The 23,613-nt window shown below is 45.9% G+C and overlaps 1 protein-coding gene across 1 annotated transcript; it reads right to left on the bottom strand.

The window, feature by feature from the left end:
• Window positions 1-420: 420 nt before the first annotated feature.
• On the bottom strand, window positions 421-16,640 carry ism1 (isthmin 1). Its single transcript, XM_061039415.1, has 6 exons — window positions 15,745-16,640; window positions 7,568-7,783; window positions 5,315-5,585; window positions 2,743-2,886; window positions 2,543-2,632; window positions 421-1,389 (listed from the first exon to the last, which is right to left on the bottom strand). The coding sequence occupies exons 1-6, from the start codon at window positions 15,880-15,882 to the stop codon at window positions 872-874; spliced, it is 1,377 nt and encodes a 458-aa protein (XP_060895398.1). The 5' UTR covers window positions 15,883-16,640; the 3' UTR covers window positions 421-871.
• Between the last annotated feature and the right edge of the window lie 6,973 nt (window positions 16,641-23,613).

Raw genomic sequence — 23,613 nt, 5'->3', positions numbered from 1 at the left:
CCTTTAAGTAACCAATTTTTTCCACAAACTTTGCACACACAGATTTCTGTCCTGTAAACTCGTTCATTGGCTTTTTTTAACGATTTATTTATAGACTTAATATCTCAACAATCTTTCCATACACATAAATCCACACATTCTTGTTTACACTCAGTGAAATCCTCACTTGAGAGATGGAGCAAGGTTTGAGCTCGAGAGGAATCTCAAGGTTAGCATTCAGCCGCTAGAGAATCAGAAACCACAGTCACAGCTACAACTTAATAAATACTTTACAAAAATAATGCAGGATTTTTTTACAATGATCTGCGTCACAGACACGAGGTGACTCGGATGTAAATCAGCGGTAACAATTAAAGAACGTGCATGCTAAATAAACTCATGCGTACATGACAACCTGGATACTCTGCAGAAATGGAAATAATCCCGTCCGCCCTCACGCTAACACATTCCTGAAGGATCGTTTTATTTTTATCCCCACAGGTCGATCAGATTCACAGAACAAGACAAACACGATCCAAACAAACATTTCTAGATAACAAAGTTCCCTTTTTTTTAGAATAAAAACTCCCTTTAGTGAGCGGATCGTAAAGAGTTATAGTTACTGACAGACCTTTCTTTCATTTCTTTTTTAGAGGCATGTTTTATAAAACTAGAAAATCAAAGCAACAGTTTCGTTCTGGATGTTTCAGGAAAGTCCAGAAAAGTTCCTGGTGAGAAAGTGAGCGTTCTGACTCTGTTGGGTTTTTAAGTCCTCTTGGTTCAGAGGAGCGTGAGTCTTTGTCCCTCAGAGTCTAAAGTTCTTGATATGAAAAATGGTTCCAGCCTCTTTCTGTGAGCTGAATATTTAAGCAGTGTGTTTCCTCCTCGCCGTCTAGAACTCCCTCGCCTCCTCAAACTGTTTGTAGTAGTCGTCGTCCTGCGGGTTCTCGGGACACTTCTGCCCGTTGTTCGGCGGTCTCGCCTGGTTGTAGCGGCTCCAGTCTCCTTTGCAGACGATCCACGGCAGGATGTCCACCTTGTAGTGCAGGTCGGCCGAGAACTCGGTGCTGATGAGGTTCGGCGTGCCGGCCCCCTTGCCGCGCGTGATGAGCTTCATGCTGTCGTCGTAGCAACAGTGCTGCGCCGCCAGCGTGGTGGACTCCAGCGTCAGCATGGAGCGGATGCAGTAGCGCGCCGTCGGCTTGTAGATCTCCAGCTTCTCTTTGGGACCGCTGGCGTCCTTCCAGCGGAAGTCGCGGCGGGTGAGGGGGTCGTGCACGTCCGCCGTGCTGTACGCCACCTCGGTCGGGTAAGAGCAGGGGCAGCTGGGGAGGTCGTTGGCCACTTTGGTCATGTACTTCTTCAGGAAGTCGCTCTTGCAGTTCATCCATCGCTCGCAGCTGTCCGTGTCTGGAAGGAATGAAATCATTTTTCTGAATTCTTTATTTTCATCCAAACAGAGAAAGAGAAGAATCTGCACCACAACGCAGGAAGTGCTGATGTATTCAGAAAACACCTGAGGCTAGCTAAACATGCTATATGTTACTTTTTTCTTTAGCACTATTTTAGCAGCATATCTCTGTATCTGGTTTTTCTTGGAGCACGGCCAGAAGTAAAACACTTTTTGGTATTTGCATCAGGTAAGAGATCAAACCTGCGCCTCGCTTTGCTTAGCTTAGCATCACTTTCTGCAACACTGCTGCTGAAATATGTGGGCGCACAACTCTCACACTTTCAACATTCTTCATGCAAATTCTTTGTTTCTTTTTCCACTTTGTCTTAAAAAAGAAACTTTGTTCTGGGTTCTTTACGTTCATATTCACACAAAAGCTTTGAGTTCATTGTCTGTCATTTGATGAAGGATGAAGATGACGAGGGGACAGAGTGACTCAAAGTCCGTCACTGTGAATACACATATATATATATATATATTATTTAATTTAAATGATCAATATACGCACACTTATTTATGTAAATACTGTAATCGACATCTTAATTTGTCACATAACTGCATTTTAATCATCATGTTACTTCAGCATCTTTTGCACTATTCACCACTGCACTGTTTCATGTTTATGTAAATATTAATCTTTTCTTATTCTGTTTATTGTTGATATTTAATGTTGTACCTGTACATAAGAGAGCACAGTTCACTGAAGTTAAATTCCTTGTGTGTGTGTGTGAGCATACCTGGACAATAAATCTGATTCTGATTCTGAAGTCGATGGGAAGCAATGACTTGTTTTCCCTTTCGGTGAGTGTGGGACTCTAATTTCACTTTCTCTCTCTCTCCGTCTTTAAAACAGTTGAGGGTTAAGCCACTAGAAGCTGTGATGTGTAACATGAAAGTCAGCGTGTTTACTGGGTTGGTTAGGAGAGAGAGAGCGCGAGCAGCTGCACTCTGAGGCTCTTCCTGTCTTGCTGCAACATTTTCATCTCTGCACGGTAATGGGACGCAGGCCGAGCCGGAGGAATGCAAAGTGTGTGAGGGGGAGCGCCGCTGCCAGATGGATGAACTGTCTTTGATGGAGGAAGGAATGAGACAAGAGCAGCAGATTCTTACCGACACCGAAGAGCTCTGTGGCGTTGAACTCGTCTGTTCCAGCTAACAGGCTCACTTCGGTCGCCGCGGTCCTGAAGGCGTCTTCGATTCCTGTGAAGAGATGAACGAGTGGATCAGAAGAAGTTACATCAACTCTGTAACTATTTTTAATATCCTTCCCCTCAAGTTTTTTTATGTCCTCTCTGGTCTAAAGTCTCTACCTGGGCAGTTGGGCATGTCACAGGTCCTGGACTCGGTGGCCGTGCAGGCGTAACCACACGACCGCGTTCTCTTCTGGTTTCCGTTTCCACAGGTGACACTGCAAGACGTCCAGTTACTCCAGTCGCCCTCTCCGTCCATGTAGTCTGTGTCAGAGTCAAAGAGAGAGAGAGAGAGAGAGAGAGAGAGAGAGAGAGAGAGAGAGAGAGAGAGGTCGTCAGCTCTGATGCAGGCCACATGCAGGGTGGGGGGGGGGGGCTCAAAGTTGTCTTTGACTTTGACCCCTCAAAGCAGATACCACACAAGCCCGTTGACAGACGAACACACACACATGCATCGACTGCGTTTGACATGCAGAAGTCGTTGTGAGCTCATTTAGAAAATTCATGAAGAGAAACTTCCAAAGAGATCTGACAGAGACGTTACAGCCGACAGTTTCCCTTTAGACTGCATTGATATCGTGAAGCCGCCGTTTGTCGAGCGTCTGCTGCTGACCACATTTAGACGAGAGGTTTGTCAAACAGAAACTTGATTCATCCGCTGGTCAATGATCTTATTACTCATCGAGAAGGAGAAGGAGATTCAGTTTGTGGTCGCTGACTGAAGAAGTTTATTTATTAACTAAAGAAGCAGCTTGTTGAACATAGCAGACTACCTGCTCACTCGCCCAGGTGTCCAGAGGGTGAGAGAGCGGCTTCCCTGCACGGAGAGGCCGACAGAAATCCTTCAAAACACCAAATGTGTTTCATTTTCATTTTCATTTTCAAAAAAGTTCCTTCAGGCGACAACGTTTTGAAAAAAAATAACCAATCTGCAAAAACAACTGAAAACACTCTAACACACACACGTGATAGTCCAGTTGTTGGCGGTGTGACTTCCTAATGAAACAAGACGAGCGTGCACACACACTCTTCCTTCCACAGAGCGGTGAGGTGTAAACGATGAGGTGGAGTGGCTGCTCCAAACAGAGAACATAAATAATCGTCTGGTGGATGTGACAGTCGAGATTTTCATAAACAATACTCGGTAGTCCGCCATTTTTGTTGTTATAGTTGCACATAGCTACTGGAACATTTCTGTACACATGGCAGCTTTTTACCTGTTTACACACTGATGGAGACGTTGCCATTTTTAAAAGTTTGCACTCTTTAAAAAGATTTATTTTTTTGCCTTTATTGGAGAGATAGGACCGTGGATAGAGTCGGAAATCAGAGAGAGAGAGAGAGAGAGAGAGAGGGGGGGGGGGGAATGACATGCGGGAAAGAAGCCACAGGTGGGATTTGAACCTGGGCCGCCCCCCTTGGAGGACTACAGCACAACCACTGTGCCACCAACGCCCCAAAATTGCACTCTTGAACCTGTTTTCAGACCTTTCCTGTTTTCAACCCAAAGCGACAATCACCCCCCCAGGAGGTGAACACTTTCTTCTGTCCTGGCTCAGCGGCACACAGGACACCACTGGGTTCCTGTATCTGTGATTCATCGGTTCGTAAATGGGAAGTGAAACAGCAAGAAATCCTCTTTAACTCCAATTATCATTGAGCACATCAGTGTGATGGGAATACATGGAAACGGTTACAGCAGGCTCCTCCTCCTCTGACCGCTAACACACACACATCCACATCTTGAAAGCAGCTCTCCATCATGAGGAGGATTAATGTGGGCATGTTGGGATGGAAGTATTTCTGGCCGGGCTCCAAACCTTCCTATACACCCCCCCCCCCTGCTGCCATCTGCCCCTCATTATGAGCATTTTGTATGAATACAGGCCAGATATCTGCAGAACGCCGCGTCCCCCCCGCCCCCCTTTCCACGAGGGCCGAGGAGCCGGTGGCCGCTCGGAGAGAGAAGCCAGGATTTAGAAAAAGTTGATAATGACCTCCTCTCAGACCACAGACGAGATCATTGGCTTGTGATGGATGCCTCCACAAATATGATCATTAGGTTTCAAACCAGGACGGTGATGATGATCAGATATTCTCGTGTGGTCAGAAATAAAGGATGACTTGGAGCTGACCGCAGCGATAACCCAGAATACATAAAACACCAGGAAAAGGTAATAAAGTGGACTTTCTTCTCGCTGTGGATAAAACGACATTCACCACAGCGCACACATTCCTGCTGCACCATGTTGGTTTGGGCATGCTACAACACGGGCCGGACACACACACACACACACACACACACACACACACACACACACACACACACACACACACTGTATGACAGAGAGCATAAATTCTTCCTCTGCAGATTTATCTGTGGGGTAACTTTTGGAGGCTTGTTGTTGAGGACGGCGTGGCAGCAGAGCGGCGCTCCTGGCCTCATTCCTGCTGCTTGAACTTTGATGTAGCGAGGCGTTTTTTTTTAAACTGCGTCACGTAGCGCGCTGCACACCGCAGAGGAATCCGTCTCATAAAAGAGTGTTAAAGGCTTCAATCAGGGGCTCGCCTGGGATGACTGCACTTATTATGGTGACAGCTTAAATCAGCAAATCTGCAAATTACAGATTCAGACCATCTGTGTGGAAAGGCGCTCAAAAAACGAGCCCGTGCTAAATATTCTCGTTCTCACCATATTCACTCTGAGTCTTGCTTCCTCCCCCCGCGCCTCCTCTCCTGTCCCAGTCGGCAGACGGCCGGAGGAAGTTGCTGTCCTCGCTGTTGCTCCCGTAGGATCGATCGCCGTCCTCGGTCTGACGGGTGGTGGTGGAGGAGGAGGACGGGGAAGAAGAGCGAGGCCACCAGTTCCTCCAGTTAGGAGACGCCCAGCTGGGTTTGCTTTCCTTACGCAGCCCTTTTTCTGGCTCGTGGCCCTCCAGCCCGTCTACCACTTCGATGGTCACCTGCATGAAAAAACAAAATCAGTTTAAAGTCAAGTCACATTTAATTATAAAGCAAATTTAAAAACAGCAAAATCCACTTCACCATGTTCCTCTAACTCTAACATGTGTCTCTAGTCCGTCTACAAACCCCCAATGATGAGAAAAGTCCATCCTCTACGTCTTCTGTCTGCTCCACTTTTCAGAAAATGTGTGCTCAAACAGGCCGTTTGGAGATTTTCCCTTCATGACATCACAAAGGGCAGTAGCCCCTCCCCCAGGTGGGTGACACTCCCACAGCTAGGTGTTTGTTCTGCCCTCTGAGTCTGCCTTCTCACCGTAAACAATAGGACATGGAGCGAGAAAGACCGAGTACACCCAAGCCCTTCCAGAGAGGGGGCGTGGTCAGATACAGCTCATTTACATATTTAAAGGTACAGACACAGAAACAGTCTGTTCTGAGCAGGGCTGAAATAGAGGGGTTTATAGACATGATCAAATACAGGATCAGAGTGGATTTAGAACAAGAAACTTCTCACACATGTTTTGAGGAGCTCTGAGACTTATTTAAACTGAAGAAGAAGAGGAGGATATGTCACCTTTAAAGTTAGTTAGAATCACTGTGAATCAGTTCATTTCATTTAAATAACAGCAGAATGGACCACAACATGTTTTTAAAGGAGCCTGAGCGCTGATGCAGAAGAGGACTAGATGTGTTCCTACAAAGCTGAAATGACTTTGTTACGGTGCTGTTGAGGAATTACAATCTGCACAGCCCTACTCTATTCAGAGCAGCTAATTCTTTTCTTAGTCCACTATCATCAACAGAATGCAGTGAAATGTGTGTGGGAAAGTTTGATTTCTCTTTTTCACCTGAACAGCTGATGGAAACATTGAACTACAGTTTTTCTTAGAAGAAAAAAGTGCCAAGGGAAAGAGCGCTCGGCCTGCCAGGTGAAGTGGGGAAGAGTATTTGCTTTCCTGAAGTGGCTTCAGTATGTTTTGCTCCACAGCTGCACTACGCTTTGATTCTGAGTCTTAACTTCTCCAAATACGCGCCGTGCTGACCGCCTCTGTAGTTTGTGATCGATCTCAATTGAAGAGAATCTGAAATCCTCATTAGGAGAAGGACAAACTGTCCTCTTTGAAACATAAATAGATTCATAAAACAAAAACTTTTTGCAGCATTTTCCGACAGATAAAAAAATCTGGTGCCTTTCAGTGACATCCTGAAGATGCCCCTACACACAAAATCCCCCCCTCCCCCCCTCTCTCTGTCCTCACACATGTGCCTCCCAGATGGGGGGGGGGGGGGGGGGGGGGACCCTCACCCCCTGCCCCACACTCGCCCTCCCACCTCTCGGGCTCTCTCCACCTAAACACAAAGTTCAAAGGGCTACTCAGCCTCCTCCAGACCATGAAAGCCAGATGAATCCCAGGATCAAAGACACCCCCCCTCCCCCCCTGCCTCCCCCCTCTTCTCCCACAGCCTCACGCCCTTGCTCAATCGGTTGCTCCGCTCTCTTCCCACATCTTGAGATGTTAATACACTTTGTTCCTGCTCGGATTTAGAGCGCTGATGCTCTCAGAAATGGAGAGACCCCCCCTCGCTGGATCAGACAGCAGAATGATTTAAACATGGCAGCGGTTTGCTCGGCCATCTGCGAGGGGTTTCGACCGCACATTTCCATAAGCTGCCGTCTGTCTTCATGCACATGGGGTTAGAAGTGAAGCGTCGCTGGTTAGCGTGTGCCATTCAGCTGTCATGATGACGGACGTGCGGCCTCACTGTCTATCTTCAGCTTTTCTACGAGCCAGGAAGTGTGAAAGGACACAGAGGGAGAAGGAAGCAGGAGGGGGGGGGGGGGGGGGAGAGAAAGGGGGCAGTGATGTGCACCAAACTGTTCTCCCGCTTCCTGTTTGCTCTTCCTGTCCGCCGTGCATGAGTAGCCATGAGAGAGTGAAAGCATCAGAGCCGGCCTGCAGGTGCAGCACACATGACTCACCTGTATGTTGGGGTTCTGTCCGTTGATGTCGGCTTTGGAGAGGTCGGGGAAGTTGTGCAGATCGAGGAGGAAAGCGCCCGGGCCGTCTCGGTGCACGTTGCCGCCCTGCGACCAGGGGAGGGTGGCGGGCCGGTGGGTCAGCCGGTGTTCAGGACCAGATCTCCGGTCTTCAGGAGCCAGCTGGGCCGAGGAGCTGCTCTTCTCATTTATATTGTTCTGCAAACGAGAGAAAGAACCGTCAGTTAGTTTTCTTTGGTGCATTCAGAATCAGAATCGTTGGTTTGCGAGGAATTTGTTTTGTTTTTGATTTCTAACAATAAGACGAGACAACAACAACATGAAGAGACTTACAGAACATTTACATCATCACCTGATAAAATCCACCAGATTGGATTCACTCACCAGTGACCTTACAAACTAAAAGCTCACTAGCTGCTTCAAAGTTTAACCCAAAGGTTTGAAATTTGACCCTGAAATAGTCGACATGATGTTTAAGACATGTGGTCAATTTCATAGTTGGAATAGAAAACATGGCGTCACTAGTTGAATCTGGTTTATGATACAATTCTACAATTTATTTAGCAGACACAAGTAAGGATCTAGAGAGGAGGAGACAACATCAGGAAGAGCAAATGAGCAGCTATTAGTCTGATTGGACACACAGGTGCTGACAGGAAGTGACCAGAGTTGCTGACAGGAAGTGACCAGAGGCAGAGCACGACATGGACAGCTGTTCTTGAGAGTTATAATCAGCATCAAAACCATCCTAAAACTTCATCATGAAGGCCAGAAGTGTTCATGAAAGAGCTGGGTCTTTAGCTTTTTCTTAAAGGTGCAGAGGGACTCTGCAGATCAAATGGAGTTTGGAAGTTCATTCCACCACCGGGGGGCGACAGAGGAGAAGAGTCTAGTCAGAGTCTTAGGACCCTGTTGTGAAGGTTGGATCAGACGCCTTTCATTGGCAGAGTGTAGTGGACGGGAGTGTAGACCTGGATCAGAGAGTTAAAGTAAGGAGGAGACGTTTCTGAGTCTGTTTTGTAAGCGAGCAGCAGAGTTTTAAATTTGATGTGAGCAGTAACTGGGAGCCAGTGGAGGGAGATGAACAGCAGAGTGACATGTGAAATCAGATAAATACACTTTTGCAGAGTAGAGCATGTTGGCCTTTAATTCAGTCCGTCTCTGTGAGTTTTGAATGCACGCTCCTTCAATCACAAACCCGCGACAGATCTTTAAAAATGGTGATTTTAAGGAGGGGTTAAGACTCGGCTCGCTGTCTGTCACTCTGCATCTCCCCGGCCTGCACACTCAGCAGTAACATTTGATTGATCCCTCATGTTGACATGGAGGTCCACGTGGCCGTGACCTCTGTCATAAATCGTGCGGACAGAAGGACTTTTGGACGAGCCGGAGCCGCTGTGTGCACCGCTGTGCGTCTGTCTGCTTCTACAAAAATACAAACCCGTCTACAGCGTGCGTTCACATCCAGAGTCACAGCTAGACTGTATATTTTTAACTGACAGAGGGACGCTGCCTCTTCACCATGGTTATATGATGTGGACATTTTTAGCATGTTCTGCTGCTGCCTGGGAGAAATGTAAGACTGATGGTTTTCCCGCTCTGAGGGCTATACACAGAAACCGAAGCAAACATTGCAAAATAATTACATCTGCCTCGTCGCAGACAGAAAAACATTTGGTCCTCTGACAGGACGGGGGGTGGGGGGGTTGTAAATCCGTCCCTGAAGGACAGTTGAGGCATATGTCCCCTGTCAGGTATGCACAGAAGGAACAATTATTCCTCAATTGGACAGACAGCCGTAAGTAGTCGGCAATCATCCGTTCTGGGGGTGGCAGAAAATAAGATCAAAGGAAGCCATCAATCACGCTGCTTGTTTTCTTTCTTCATGTCCCGTTTCTAACCCTCCCCTGTGTTTTTGTGGCCGCGCCGGAGGCCTGAGAATATGGCAGCAGCTCCGAGCGGCTGCGGTGGCCAGTCACAGACAAAGTGTCAGCTCAGCCACATTGTGGTGGGCATAAAAGCCCCCAACGGAGCTGTTTGTGTCCGGCCAAGGTGCACTCTGGGACATTATGGACGCTGTAAATGGAGCTGCACAGCGAGGGAGGGACGGATTATAAATGTACATGTAACTAAAAGTTAATTTGCACTCTTTGCATTAATGCATTAATGCACTCTCAGAGAGCGATACGAGTTTCTGCTCAGCTGTCAGACGGCCTCTCTTAGATTCTTATTCAGTTTAACTTTGAGAACTATGTTTTAAGGGGAATCTTAAACAGACCACTGGTGGGTGAAGAGATGAATGTTGGGAGACTGAAAAAGCCCGAGTACCTCCATGAAAAAATCCATGCAGCTTTAGGCTCTGACACTTTACAAAAGCCCTCAGTGGAGAAACATCCACAGAGGTTATTTGACCCTGTTTTTCTGTGATCACGAGTACATTTGGGTTGATTCTTGTGTTTCAAATACATGGGTCAGACGAGGGCATCAAACAGGCCGAGGGGGGGTCCGGCACCGTGTAGTTCCTAGGGGAATCTTCTTACGATCTTGAAATGGATTGGTTTAGGATTCTTTATTGATTCCGAGGTGAATTCTTTTTAACTCGAGATAAAATTACATTCAGTTGACAAGCCTGAATAAATGTTGTATTTAATTTCTCATTTTTCTCATTTTTCATTTTTTTTAACCAGTAAGAATGTTAAGTTAAATCCTTGGTGTATAAATCTCTTCTTATTCTTATTTTTTTATATTTTAAGTGCTTATTTACTTTGTATCGATTCTTATATTGTTTTATTTGCTCTGATAACCTGCTGCTGTAACGCCACAATTTCCCAGTTTGGGATCAATAAAGTAATTCTATTCTATTCTAAAAACGTTAATTTCCCTGTGACATGTCATCCCAAGGTCAAAAGATAAATAAGTTGAGACCTCCAGAAAACAACTGAAATGAACTCGTCATCACAGGAAGACGAGGCAACAACCCTCCGGTGTTTAAAATTGAAGCTGATGCATGAGTGTAAAATCCTGCAGGCTTGTTGCACACTTCTCTGCATCTATAATTTTTTTTAAATCACAACGTCTCGATCCCTCTGAACGTTACATGACAGCTAGAGAGTATTGTGTGGGAATATTTTTATTTCATCAGCAAAGGGAGACGAGATGGGCGATATGATCTTCACTTTATCCACTTTTAAAAATCAAGAAAACAATCTTCAAGAAGTCATCTGTTGGAAAGAACTCGTTCTGATAAACAACTTTAACAACACCGCGAGCTGACACCAGACACATGATGCCTTTCACAGAAACGACAAACTTTCACATCAACATGTCTTCATGTTTTAATCGACTGTGATTACTCGACTTCCCGTCATTTAGAGGAGAAAGACCAGAGTGTTCTGTGTTTCCCCTTCAGCCACCAAATACCAGAGGGAGAGAGGTTTTTTTTTTTATTGTAGATAAGATGACGAGTTCATAATGAGAATTTATGCTCCAAATCATAAAATATGAGGCGGAAATAAGTTCCCACTTCCAACCACAAATGTGTTTCCCATAACCAAGCGATTACAGAAAAAGGTCATTTAAACATTTTTAATGTGAACATCACGGGAGCCTCTCTGGTTCCATCATGGCCACTTGTTCCCCTTTGAGACGTCCGTGTGATAACCTCGTCTTTCATGTTCCCCCGGCCTTCTGAAGTCACTCAGCGGCTGTAATTAAGCCGCACCGAGGGAGCGGGGGCCGACACAACAACACCCCTCAGCTTCAGTCACAATGAGAACACATAAATAACTACGCTGCATTAATGTGTGTTTGATCTCTTCCTCTGCTTTGGACTGCAGACCACACAAGCTGCTCGTCCCGTCCAAACATTCACAGTTTTTTATTCTTCTGATGCTGCAAACAGTCATTTTAAAATCTGGAGCCAAAACATCACCGAGGACGGGCATTCACTGCAGTTTCCCACCGTCGGACTGTGAGGTGTTTCCATTCACATAAACAGTCATTGAAGGAAATCCCTCCTGGGCTGCAGCCAGGGGCGAGTCCAGACTTTTCAGACTGGGGTGGCCCAACTGGGGCGCCCACTTTGTGCAGGGGGGGCCTGAAGTTTGTGTGCACTCACATGAATGAAGCATTTATTGTCGGCACTCATCTCATCGACTTTTAAGCAACACAAGATAACGGCAACATGTTCATCTTCTCAAGGACTCAAAACAAAATGTACGTCCGACGTCAGGATTTAAAGCCCCGCCTCTGGGAAGGCAAATAGCCAATCATAGTTAGGGAATTTGAGGTGAAACCTGGGGTGGCCAATAAGATTTCAAAGGGGGCCCCTGGGCTTTGCTCTGGACACGCCCCTGGCTGAAACTAACAAGTATTGTCCTGATTGGTTAACTGCTGTTTACTTTTCTCATGAAGTCTATAAAATGTCTGAGAGCGGTGGAAAATGTTCGTCATGACTTTGGGGGGAAAGGGCGATTCTGTCACTGCCCCGAGCTCTGGAGTAGTCTACCTCTTAGTATGAAGTGTTCCCCTTCTTTTTGCTTTTTTTTAAAGACATGCTGCAAAGGTCAGAGGTCGGATTCGACCCTGAGGCTGCTGCAACGAGGAATTCACTGTAGGAGCCATAAATGTTGGTTTACTGTAACTATTGTTTACCGTCTACTTATTGATGGTAGTGGGCGTGTTTACCACAAAAAATGTTTGTGGTGATGGCGGTCATTATGTGGCTCACTCTCACCTGTTCACCTTAACAGTAATCTCGCTCATGGACAAAACAAAAGCACGAGTACAGATCAAAGTCATCAAACACTCCATGAGGGATGTGATCGATCACAGAGATCACACTGCTGACACCTCTCCTCATCCTCCAACTTCTCCCACCTTTCAAACACCATCACCATGGCAACCGTATTTAACTAAGGACGTCACACCTACTAGGAGCGATGTGTGAGATCAAAGGTGTAACTCCTGGTGCAACACCTTAAACTCCGCCCTGAATTTTAAAAAGTTAGATTCAAACTATACAGGAACGTTTGAACGCACGCAGAGCTGCTGCAACGCCGCGCCGACCCTTGAACAAAGTGAACAGACTCATTTAAAAGTGAAAACATCAGCCGCGCTCTCCTTTGATGACGAGCTGCTCCACAGTCTCTGGCGCTCATCTGAGATCTTCCTCCAACGAGGAGCACGCTTTAATTTGGAGATCAAAAGTGACACGCCATTCCTCCGTTCATCTGGGGGGCCTCCCAGGATGTCACCCCCCCCCCCCCCCCCCCCCCCCCCCCACCACCACCACCACCCTCCAAAGCAATGAATGAACACTTGCACACACAAGCTACCCCCCTCACAGCCCCCCCCCCTCACAGTATCTCTTCTTCTTTTCCCGCTTCCCCCGTCTTTCACTTTGTGCGAGCTGCTTAAAGGGGCATGACTCCATTTTCAATTGGGAGCAGCTCAGGGGTCCTTCCCCCCGGGGAGGCTGGCAGGAAATGAAGGCGGTGCACATTGTGCCAGATGCCTTTCAGCTCCACACGAGTGAAGGTGGAGGAGAAAACGATCCCCCCTCCCCCCTCTCCCGTCACACATCGCACACCGGGTGTATGGATGTGTTTATTTACAGGATCAGAAAATCACGATATCAACGACCTAAATGCTTCAAACTGAACCTCTTGGGACGTTTCAGTCATCAACTTTTTGTTGAATTTTTCATTTAAGATGAAAAAAAAATGGCGCCACTCTGAGTAGGATCTTTCAATAGGAGCGATATCTCTGTAATATTTCAACTCACTGGAAGCTTAAATAGTAAATGTTCTTCAGCTTGTATATTTATTTTCTCGTCTTCTGACACCTCAAAACTCTTTTACACCGCAGGTCACACTTAAACATTCACACGCTGATGGTAGAGGCCGCTGAGTAAAGAGACCATCAGTATTAACTCATCCATTCATACACATTCACACACTGATGGTAGAGGCTGCTGAGTAAAGAGTCCATCAGTATTAACTCATCCATTCATACACATTCACACACTGATGGTAGAGGCCGCTGAGTAAAGAGACCATCAGTATTAACTCATCCATTCACACACATTCACACACTGATGGTAGAGGCTGCTGAGTAAAGAGTCCATCAGTATTAACTCATCCATTCATACACATTCACACACTGATGGTAGAGGCTGCTGAGTAAAGAGTCCATCAGTATTAACTCATCCATTCATACACATTCACACACTGATGGTAGAGGCCGCTGAGTAAAGAGTCCGTCAGTATTAACTCATCCATTCATACACATTCACACACTGATGGTAGAGGCTGCTGAGTAAAGAGTCCATCAGTATTAACTCATCCATTCATACACCGCTGATGAAGCAGTGGGAGCAGTTTGGGGTTAAGTGTCTTGCCAAAGGACACATCGAACATGTGGCTGCAGGAGCTGGGGATCAAACCCCCATTCTTCCGGTTGAGAGACGATTCTACCCACTGATCCACAGCCGCCCCGTAAGAGAGAGCAGAGAGAGTATAAACAGCTTATTAGCAACGTTTAATCCTGCAGATCTGATTGGTCGATACAGATACAAGTTAAAAACTGCAAACTCAGAAAACACATCCAGACTTAAAGACTGATCACAAAACATAATGATTAATATGGGCCTCAAATAAATGTCATATGAAGTTACTTTTTTGTGTTTTTTAAATGTAATCTTTTCTGAATCTGCAGCCTGTTTCTCCTCGTCTTCTTCTGTGGTGATGAAGGGCCTCAGACCGATCACTTCCCCTCTCCTCTTCAGGTGCATTGAGGAGCTGCATCCTGTCATTTGTGATTCTGTGAATAGCATTTTTAAATTTGACACCTCGAAACGACAAAACACCCCCTGGGCCGTGACAAGCCCCGCCAAGAGATGACATCACAGCCTTCAGTGGCTGACCAGTGAAGCAAATCCGCACATAGTCTGAGCATTCATGAGCAGAGGGGGTGGGGGGGGGGGGGTGGAGTCAGTGCTTTTCTCCACATGGGGCACATGAGGCAACATCAACCTCCTTCATCACAACAACCTTTTGGACATCAGGGATGTTGAGGTTGGAATGGGCGGCATGTGTTTAGTATTTTCACAGCGACTCCTCAGGAGAAGCCCCCCCCCCCCCCCCCCCTCCCTCTGTCCTCATCCTGCTCATCCAATCCTGCAACAATTGGCTGTCTGACAAATATTCGATAAATTCCTGGAATATTTCCTCAGCTTTGCATGTCCTAATATCCAACCAAACACAGAGCTGCTGTTGCATGGACCCGGTGATGGCAGCGATAGAGGAGATAAGAGAAATTACCCCCCGCACCATCCTGTGTGAATTCTTTCCATTCATTTACCTCCAGTGGAGCCCTAATAAAAGGGGTTTATGAAGGGACACCAGTTCCAGTGAGCAGAAGTATTTATCATGAACAGAGCATGCTAAATATACATCAAAAAGCAGCCGACACTCTCTGGAGAAGCCTGCTGATCCCAGACCCTTCTGAGGCCTCAGGTCAGGATTCAAAGCTCTTGTGGAGTCTTTGTGTTTGTGCTGATGTTAAAACAGGTTATCTGTTAAAGTGACATTTCATAAAGACAAGTTCATTAAGAGGACCAACATGTGAAAAAAGGGTCATTTAAAAAGAGGGCCTGTCCCCTTGCTCTGTTATATGAGAGTGAGATCAAATAAATTGGACTTGATTTGTGATCTGCAGCAGGGCAGGAGTCGGCTTGATGCCAGACTAACAGGCCTTGGGGCAAAAGTGGTTAAAGTGGGGAGGAGGGCACCTTGAGAGGCTCGGCTCTGACCCTGCGGCCTCATCCACTGAAAGCTCGGCTGACAGTGATGAGTACATGATGACAGAGAAGTGCCTGCAGCTAGCATTTAACCCCCGACAACAGGGAGGTGTGGGTGAAGCAGGGGGCTGATCTCTGACCCTGCCTCATCCTCCTGTCCCTCTGCCGGCTCCCTGGGGGGACACCCAGGGGAGACCACATCCGTGCTGTATGTCAACAATCCCCACAGACACACAGGGTTCCAGGGGAAACGAGGCTTTATGTTACCTGATTCAGAGGCTCATGTGAGCGTTTTAAGCCCATCTGTGACCAGAAGACACCCCCCCTCAGATATCATCTCCAGCGTCTGCTCACTCACCTCTGAGAGTGCCGCGTCCTGATCCAGGCTCACAGTCTCGTTCCCCTGCGGCAGCGGGGTGCTCCGCAGCACCGTGATGTGTAAGGTGAGGAGTAGGAGTCCCAGGAGCAGCAGCAGTTCCGCCGCCAGACGCACCATCCTCTTGACGCGGCCGCTCTTTGGAGCCTGCGGTGTGACCGGAGCTCCGACTCCGCCTCCTCCCGGTGCAGAGACTCCGATCTCCGGATCCGCCGGGGACGAGGAGCCGCAACACCACTTCGGAGCCACTTCGGGGATCACAATTGCAAAGATGAAGGGAAAAGGGTCGAAGAGAAGGGAGACGAATACTTTGAGGGGGGAAAATGTTGTAGATTAAATCCAGAGGGGTTTCTTCGTAAACTGAGAGATTGTCCCGAATTCAGATGACCCCCTTTAACTGGTTGATCCTTAAGATGGATTTGAAACCAAATTGGATCAGATTTAATTCACCGATCTTTCAATAAATACAAAGCTCTTCAGGGCTGATCCAGCGCGCAGCATTAACTCTTCAGATCTCCAAGCTCAGGAAAGTTGCAGTCCGGTCTCCCCTCCACATTCTCAGCCTCACACTTTACTTTTTCCTCACTCCTACTTCTGTCGCTTTACGCACTTCTCGTTTCGTCCACATTCTGCGCTTTCCACCGCGTTTCTCGACGAGTCTGCCTCTGGAGGAAAAAAAAGTAGTCTACAGGTAATTGAAAAACAGAAGAAGTAAATCTTCACAGAAAGGTCGAGTTCAAAAACAGTCTTCGTCCATTCTGCTGCGGATCGGGAGCCCAGATAAACGGAGACTGTGACTTCTTGCGTGCGTCCTGCTGGAGGAAACAAGTCAAAGCATATCAAAGTACGGCTCACTGAGACACACGCTGTTCTTGTTTTGCGCTCTTGAGGTGGTTTTATACTCTACGCCCCTGTGCAGGCGCCCTCCCCCTGGTTAACTCTTTCGCCCCTCTCACCCAGTCCTCCCTGAAGAGGAGTCCCGTGTGAAAGTTTGGCTGAGAAACATCCTGAAAGTGTATTATTCATTCACTCCATTTACTTTTGCTAATTACTTAAATATAAGAACTTTACAGTTACAGGGTCAAACAGAAAAACGTTTAAACCCCCAAACCTTTAAACTATCTTTACATTATGTCAGATATGCATGTAAATAAAAAAATAAAGTCTGCATTACACCATTACACGCTTTATTATTGCAAAAAATGTCTCTTTATGGACGCATAAGGGACCCCCCCTGCAATAACCTGAAGTAACCTCGGTGGTCCCGGGAGGCGCACCGGGCACACAGGCGCGTCGTAGCGCAGAGGAAGACACCCGGAGGCGCGCCACAGGAGGTCTGCCTCTCCCAGCAGCAGCCTCTCAGTCTGTGGTTAAAAAGCTGCTACGGAAGGTGCGGTAACACTCCGTTTAAACAAGACAAATGGTGCGTAATGTGATTAGCCCACGCCAGGCTCTTTATTGTCCGCTTCAAAGGACAGAGCGCTGTGTCAAATTACGCACCAGGCAGGCGAGGATGCTGCTGCAGCTTCAGCGTGGGATGACAGTTCAGTGAAGTCAGAGGCACGGCAGAGACCGAGCAGCTCATATCATCACCTTTGAAGTCAGAGATTCAGTGTTTGCACAAGTGGGACCAAAATGTTACAGGAGATGATGAACAGGATCAAATTACCTGGTTCAATTTTGACCTGAATATGGTTTGAAAGGCTGTGGAAACTTGATCAAATATGCTGATATTTTACTTGTATGTGAGAGTTTGCATGGTTTTGCCTCCTTCAACACTTAATGATAACAATTAGATGAAACAATAAGCATATGTTATGCAATTCTGAAAGTTTTCACATTTTGATGGACTATTGAAGCGACCGTAAACTCTGCATGAAAATATGTTTTCAGAAGGAGATATACTTCATTAATTCCGCGAGGGGAAATTCAATTATTACACTCTGTTATTGGGGCATGCTACACACACACAGGCTGAAATACACACATGCACCAACAGGATCCTATGGGCATGCTCAAGGGTACCTCGGCAGTGCTCAGGAAGTGAACCGGCACCTCTCCAGCTACCAGACAAATTTCCAGACTTGAGAAAACCAATGAGAGCTTGTATACCCTTGTGTTTCTTAGTGAGACAGATATGTAAAATATAATATCTTCAGCATAAAAAATAGCTTTGATTTTGTGAAGTGCACTCATGTTTGTTAGTGGACGCAGATAAAATGAAAACAAAAGTGGTCCAAGAATACTTCCCTGAGGTATCCCATTTTATAACACGAGTCTCTGGAAAATAAGCAGCACTACTGAGTGAGAAAAAAATGTCTTAATGATTAATATGAGCAAAAACACGGTCACACAATGGCCTTTTTTATTACACTTTCTGGTAAAGGAAGAATGTGCAACTTTGTAATCCAGTAGATTTTGCTCTTGAGCACCAGCATGAAACCAAAACAAACTGCTGTTTGGCCACGCCTCCTCCATACTGAAGCCTCCGCTCTCCTACAGAGACACACCTCCAACCACTCTCCACTCGAGTTCACACGAATGAGTCAAGCGCAAGTGATTGACAAAATTGTCCTTGGCTAAAGCTGCAATCACTTGTTTCCTGCATTGTTGTGTTAGCATGCTAATGTTAGCGCTCTTTAGTTAGCTCGTAGCTTCATTGGAATGAGCGTGATCCAAAAACACTTAAATGACATCCAAATAATCAGTGAGTATGTTCTTCTTCTTCTCTGTAGTTCTTGACTAAAACAGCTTTTATACACAAGGGGAGGAGCCGGCCGTCCCGTCCATGTAAACACGGCTCTGACAACAACACAGCCAGCGGGACTCGAGCTTCTCCCTCATTGTAGACAGTCATGACTCAGAGACACATTTACACAGGATAGACTTTATTTATGATATATTTTTGTGGAAAATGTTGCACCTTTCCTTGAATATGTTACATCTGCTTTGCAATATGCTTCAAATTTCCCTCGGGATCAATAAAGTATCTATCTGTCTATCTGTCTATCTGTCTATCTATCTTCATTGTACTTTTCCGTTGATCAACGGTCTGACCAACTGAATACACAAAGTAGCTGTACCATGCTAATCTGCTCTTTGTCTGTTTCACTTCAAAAGTCTCTCTCCAGAACATAAACCTCTCCTTCTAAATGTAAAACAGAGCACAGAGAGAGAGAGCGCTTCGCCGGCTCTGGACACAGTGGAGGACATCAAAGGCGTAGCAGAGGATCCCCCTTCAGAATAGAGGCTACATGCCATTCCAATAAGTGCAGTGTATTTGGATCTGCAGTTCAAAAGAGGCTGGTGCAGGCAGGCAGGCAGGTCTCTGGGGGCTTCACCAGCAGTAGTCTGCTCGCACAGATGTTTTGAATGCCAGCAGAGACCATTTGCCACTTCTGCTGAAACCTGGGGCAGTTAGACGAGAGTGAAGGGAAGTTTGACAAGTCACATGTTTCCCACCTGGACTCACAGTCAGTTCAAATTTCTACTTCTCAATCCGTTCATTTGCAGGTTTGGATCTGAAAACTGTAGAAAACTAGATGCACAAAAACTTCAGTTCCTCAAATGGCCACTTGAGGCTGGTTAAAAAGTGAGGCAATCCTCTTTTGGTCCCATGTTAAAATGTCCAACTTTACAGCAGAAATAAACACCTTTACATCCTGGTAATTAAAAGGTTTGGCCTCCTTTCATCATTTCTGTATTAATGAAAAATTGGGGGCGTGGTCTCTTTAGTCCTTTACAGATATCTATTTCCCAACAGCAGTGTAATGAAGTTCTGCCGTCATGACGCCATTTTACTTAATTTTTGCACCTGCAACAGAAGAATATCGGTGTCCCAGTGTGCGGTTTCACATGGCTTTACGGTGTTGTGTAAATAAATAGCGGCAGCTTCACATACACACACACTCAGGCATGCACACACACATGCTCTGTACCGCCATGGCAGCTCCAAAACTCAACATCGCCACTGTGTCCCCCGCCAGTTACTACCTCTGATAGTGGATCAGGGGCGCCTGTCGGTGTCACCGAGTATTAAAAAACGTACTTAAAGGAGCAGTATGTAACTCTGACCCCTAGTGTTTAAAATGGGTACTGCAGTCTAAATTCTAAACATCATAGAGAGCTGTCTCCCCCCCCCTCCTCTCTAGAGTCCATGCTCACACAGGTCACCATGTGGTGGACTCTGAAGCTTCAGTGTTTATCCAGCTCTGCATGGGTCTGTAAACCTTTCTGTGTTCTAACCTCTCTCCATTTTTCAAAAGCATCTCCAATATTGATCCTAGTTTGAGCACGTTTCTGCTCGTGGAGCTTATTAGAAACATGCAGAGGCTTTTTAGGTCGGGTACAATCACTTCTATCTGAACCACTTCTCTTGCCCGCTTCCATCGCTGCAACACCTGTTGACCTGATAACTGCTCTCATATCTGACAAACCGAGGGGCGTCCAAAACGGCCGTGTGGGGGGGAGGCGGCGGGTGTCTTAAAAGCGCCTACCTTCTCTGGTCCAAACAAATCCAGAGCATTCAGGAGCAGAATCTAAAGTTAGAAGGAGGACATACTGACTGCTGCATTGTTGTCAGAGAAGCCAGCACTTCAACATGTTTCCTTAATGATCAGATAGTAAGATACCTTTATCATCTCACTGATTGGACCTTTAAACACCTCAAAATGTCTCCGTGCATATTCACAGCTGAGTTTTGTTCATTCATCCTGTTCCTGTGAGTTATGAGAATGAATTCATGCTTTCGAGTTTCTCCTTCCACACATCTGTCTTCTTTATAAAATTTAACAACGTTCACATTTAGACTAAAGGTGAAAGTAAACACAAATTAATAACAGACATCCCGAGGAACGCCGTGCACCCCCAACGCAACATTTGAGGCCACCTTTCCCCGTCTCCTCCACATCTTTATGGAGCGATACTTTGGTATGACATCACAGATTTGAGGATTAACCAAACTGTTTTCTATTGTTTCTGGCTATAGGAGCCAGATGTTACAGAACAAAGTCATCCAGTATATACAGCATACATTTCAAGGCTTCTCTCCTTTAGGGGGAAAGCGTTTTTTTTTTCTTCTTTCGTCTGGCGCTATGAGTGAAGCTCCTCGTGCATGTTTCTCCAGAGGATTGCTTATTCTGATTCAAATCCAACTTGTAAAATGTTATCACTATTGTTTATAGGGAGGAAAACACACAAACATGCTAAGGTCCTGAGGGCGAACAAGTGTCGACTAGACCCGATCTGACACATTGTGCAAACACATTTATCATCCATGTAGAATCCTTCCTGTGTTCATCAAATGATTACCCCATACCACGAGAATTCACAGTTCAGCGCTAATTGCTAGGTTAGGTTTCTGTTGGCTCAGGTGCTGCATACTCGGCGTGCTTACCTTCACAACTGTTGCACAGTGTGTGTGTGTGTATGTGAAAAGGAACAGCAGGTCTTTAAAACATCAACAATTAAGCTGTTAAGATGCGGTGAATTCGAACAGTCTCACCACAAAACAAGTCGTAACACCTTTGTCGTTCTTCGCAGGGGTTGTTCAGATGTGACTGCCTGTCAGAGCGCTGAATGCTGAATGATGAATGAGCTACAGCGAAGTCATGATTTACTGCTGCGTCACACCGAGGACATTACAATGAAATGTAACAATCTAAACGTTGAGGGTGGAAACAGATCTGATTGTTTCCTCAGGTCCAAGTCTGCCAACACTTTTCATAACTTCTGTTCAGAGGAGGAATCATTCAGTCTCCGCAGGATCCTCCAGGCAGCGTTTACACTCTTTTGACTGATAGCATGTTTACTCCTTTAGCAAGTACATCAACTATTCTCACATTTCAGATCTGCTCATTCTAAGCTTTACATGAATATATTAACATATCAGAAAATCATGTTTGAGCACGGTTGCGTTCACATCTCCTGCGGACCGTACTCAAGTACACATGAAGTACACACATGTTTGATCAAATGAACCGGACCCTGAGAGAGCTTTTGAGTGTTTATAAGTTCTGTTCTTACCTATAGTCAGGCGGCTTAGGACCAGAGTTGGGAAGAATGGGGACATGCCAGACAAAAGCACCACATTTTTTCCACATAGTCTCCATCACCATAGCTTTCAATTTTTTTGGGGGGGGGTGGCCACTTCATCAAGATGGAGGTTCCAAGATGGCATCCATGTGAAATTGCTTGTATACCCTTGTGTTTCTTAGTGAGACAGATATGTAAAATATAATATATTCAGCATAAAAAATAGCTTTGATTTTGTGAAGTGCACTCATGTTTGTTAGTGGTAGCAGATAAAATGAAAACAAAAGTGGTCCAAGAATACTTCCCTGAGGTATCCCATTTGATAACTCGAGTCTCTGGAGAATAAGCAGCACTACTGAGTGAGAAAAAAATGTCTTAATGATAAATAATTTCAATTTTGGGGGGGGAGCCACTTCATCAAGATGGCAGTTCCAAGATGGCGTCCACGTGAAATCGTTAATTGCCAATATGTCTTCCAAGCCACTTAGAAAGTCAATCGTGGTATCAATATATACATTTTCTGGGTCAAGGAATGCATAAAAATACCACTCGATGATTATTTGTGCCAAGATCAAACACATATGTTAATTTTGGTATTTGTATTACATAATTTTCCTCGGTTCCAAGGCGGTTGGACATATTGGCACTTAGCCAATAGTCTATTTCCTGCTTTCTTACAGTGCAGACGCTTTTCTTCTTGCTCTCTGCTTTGCTTACATTCTTTTGCTGATATCTTCTTTTTTCTAAACCTAATTTAATCGACAGCCGGTCCTGGACATTTCCAAATCCTCAGGACTGTATTTTTTGATAGATACAAGAGGTCTTTAGCCATATTTTAAAAATGTTTGAGCTCTGCATCGCTACACTGTGACTGTGGCCTGACAAGAGCACAAGCCTGTGCTGCAGTACTTTGAAATGCTGTACACAGCTAAAGCTAATCAGCAACAAGATGCCTCCCTTCTCCAAGGACGATTGCCACAAACTTCTTCAGTAAATTGCAGTGCTGGAAACAAAGATGAATCGCCTAGAAGTGAATGTGGAAGTGAACGGACTGTGTAGGAATGACACCACATTACCACTAACTCAGAATAGTGGACAAGAGCAAGCTAACACACGGCTAAGGAGCACAGAGACCTCTACAAAGACAAAGGTGGGCTCTGTTTTGTCTAATAAGTGTACGAATGGTAGTCCTCCTTGGAACTGTCTTGGTGCTAAGCCAAAGAAGAAATCAATTCTCTGGGAAATGGGAGGACGGATAACAGGCAGAGCACAGCGAGCTGAGATATGTGATGAGACCGGCTGGCCTGCACTACCTCCCCTGCAAAGTGCCTCTTCAACCCCTGTATCTAGAGGGACACAGCCGCGGACAGCTGCGAAAGGGAAGGTTAGGAACAAACCTCCCCCACAAATGAATGTGGAACTACAGAACAGATATTCCCCTCTGTTGCAGAGCCCTGGATCTTCATCTGGTTCTCCATCCTCAGACACCAGGGTAAGGACTGAAAACATATCAAAAAGTAAAAGGCTACAGGGAAAGCTAAAGCCTGGGCTTGAAACTCTGATTGTGGGTGACTTTGCTGTTAAAGATGTACAAAGGATGTGCGGTAAAAACACAGAAGTACTGTGTTTTCCCAGAGATATGGTCTCTGATTTAGCAGAAAGGATCCTGCATACTGTGGCTGAACACCCGACTGTGAAGAATGTCATACTACACATTGGGTCAAATGATGTCACAAAACAACAATCTGAAGTCTTGAAGCAGGACTTCACTGGTCTGCTGAAGATGGTCAGCCCCTTGGATGTGGATGTGTTTATCAG

Source organism: Labrus mixtus, chromosome 6, assembly GCF_963584025.1.
Source record: "Labrus mixtus chromosome 6, fLabMix1.1, whole genome shotgun sequence".
In the NCBI taxonomy this organism is placed as follows: domain Eukaryota; kingdom Metazoa; phylum Chordata; class Actinopteri; order Labriformes; family Labridae; genus Labrus; species Labrus mixtus.
Note: the sequence above shows the minus strand (reverse complement) of the source record. Positions and strands in the feature narration are given on the sequence as shown.

Coding starts and splice junctions, on each gene's coding strand:
- ism1 (XM_061039415.1), bottom strand. CDS start 15,882: ATGGTGCGTCTGGCGGCGGAACTGCTGCTGCTCCTGGGACTCCTACTC. Junction 5,586..7,567: donor GACAGAACCCCAACATACAG/GTGAGTCATGTG, acceptor TTTTTCATGCAG/GTGACCATCGAAGTGGTAGA. Junction 2,633..2,742: donor TGACATGCCCAACTGCCCAG/GTAGAGACTTTA, acceptor ATCTCTTCACAG/GAATCGAAGACGCCTTCAGG.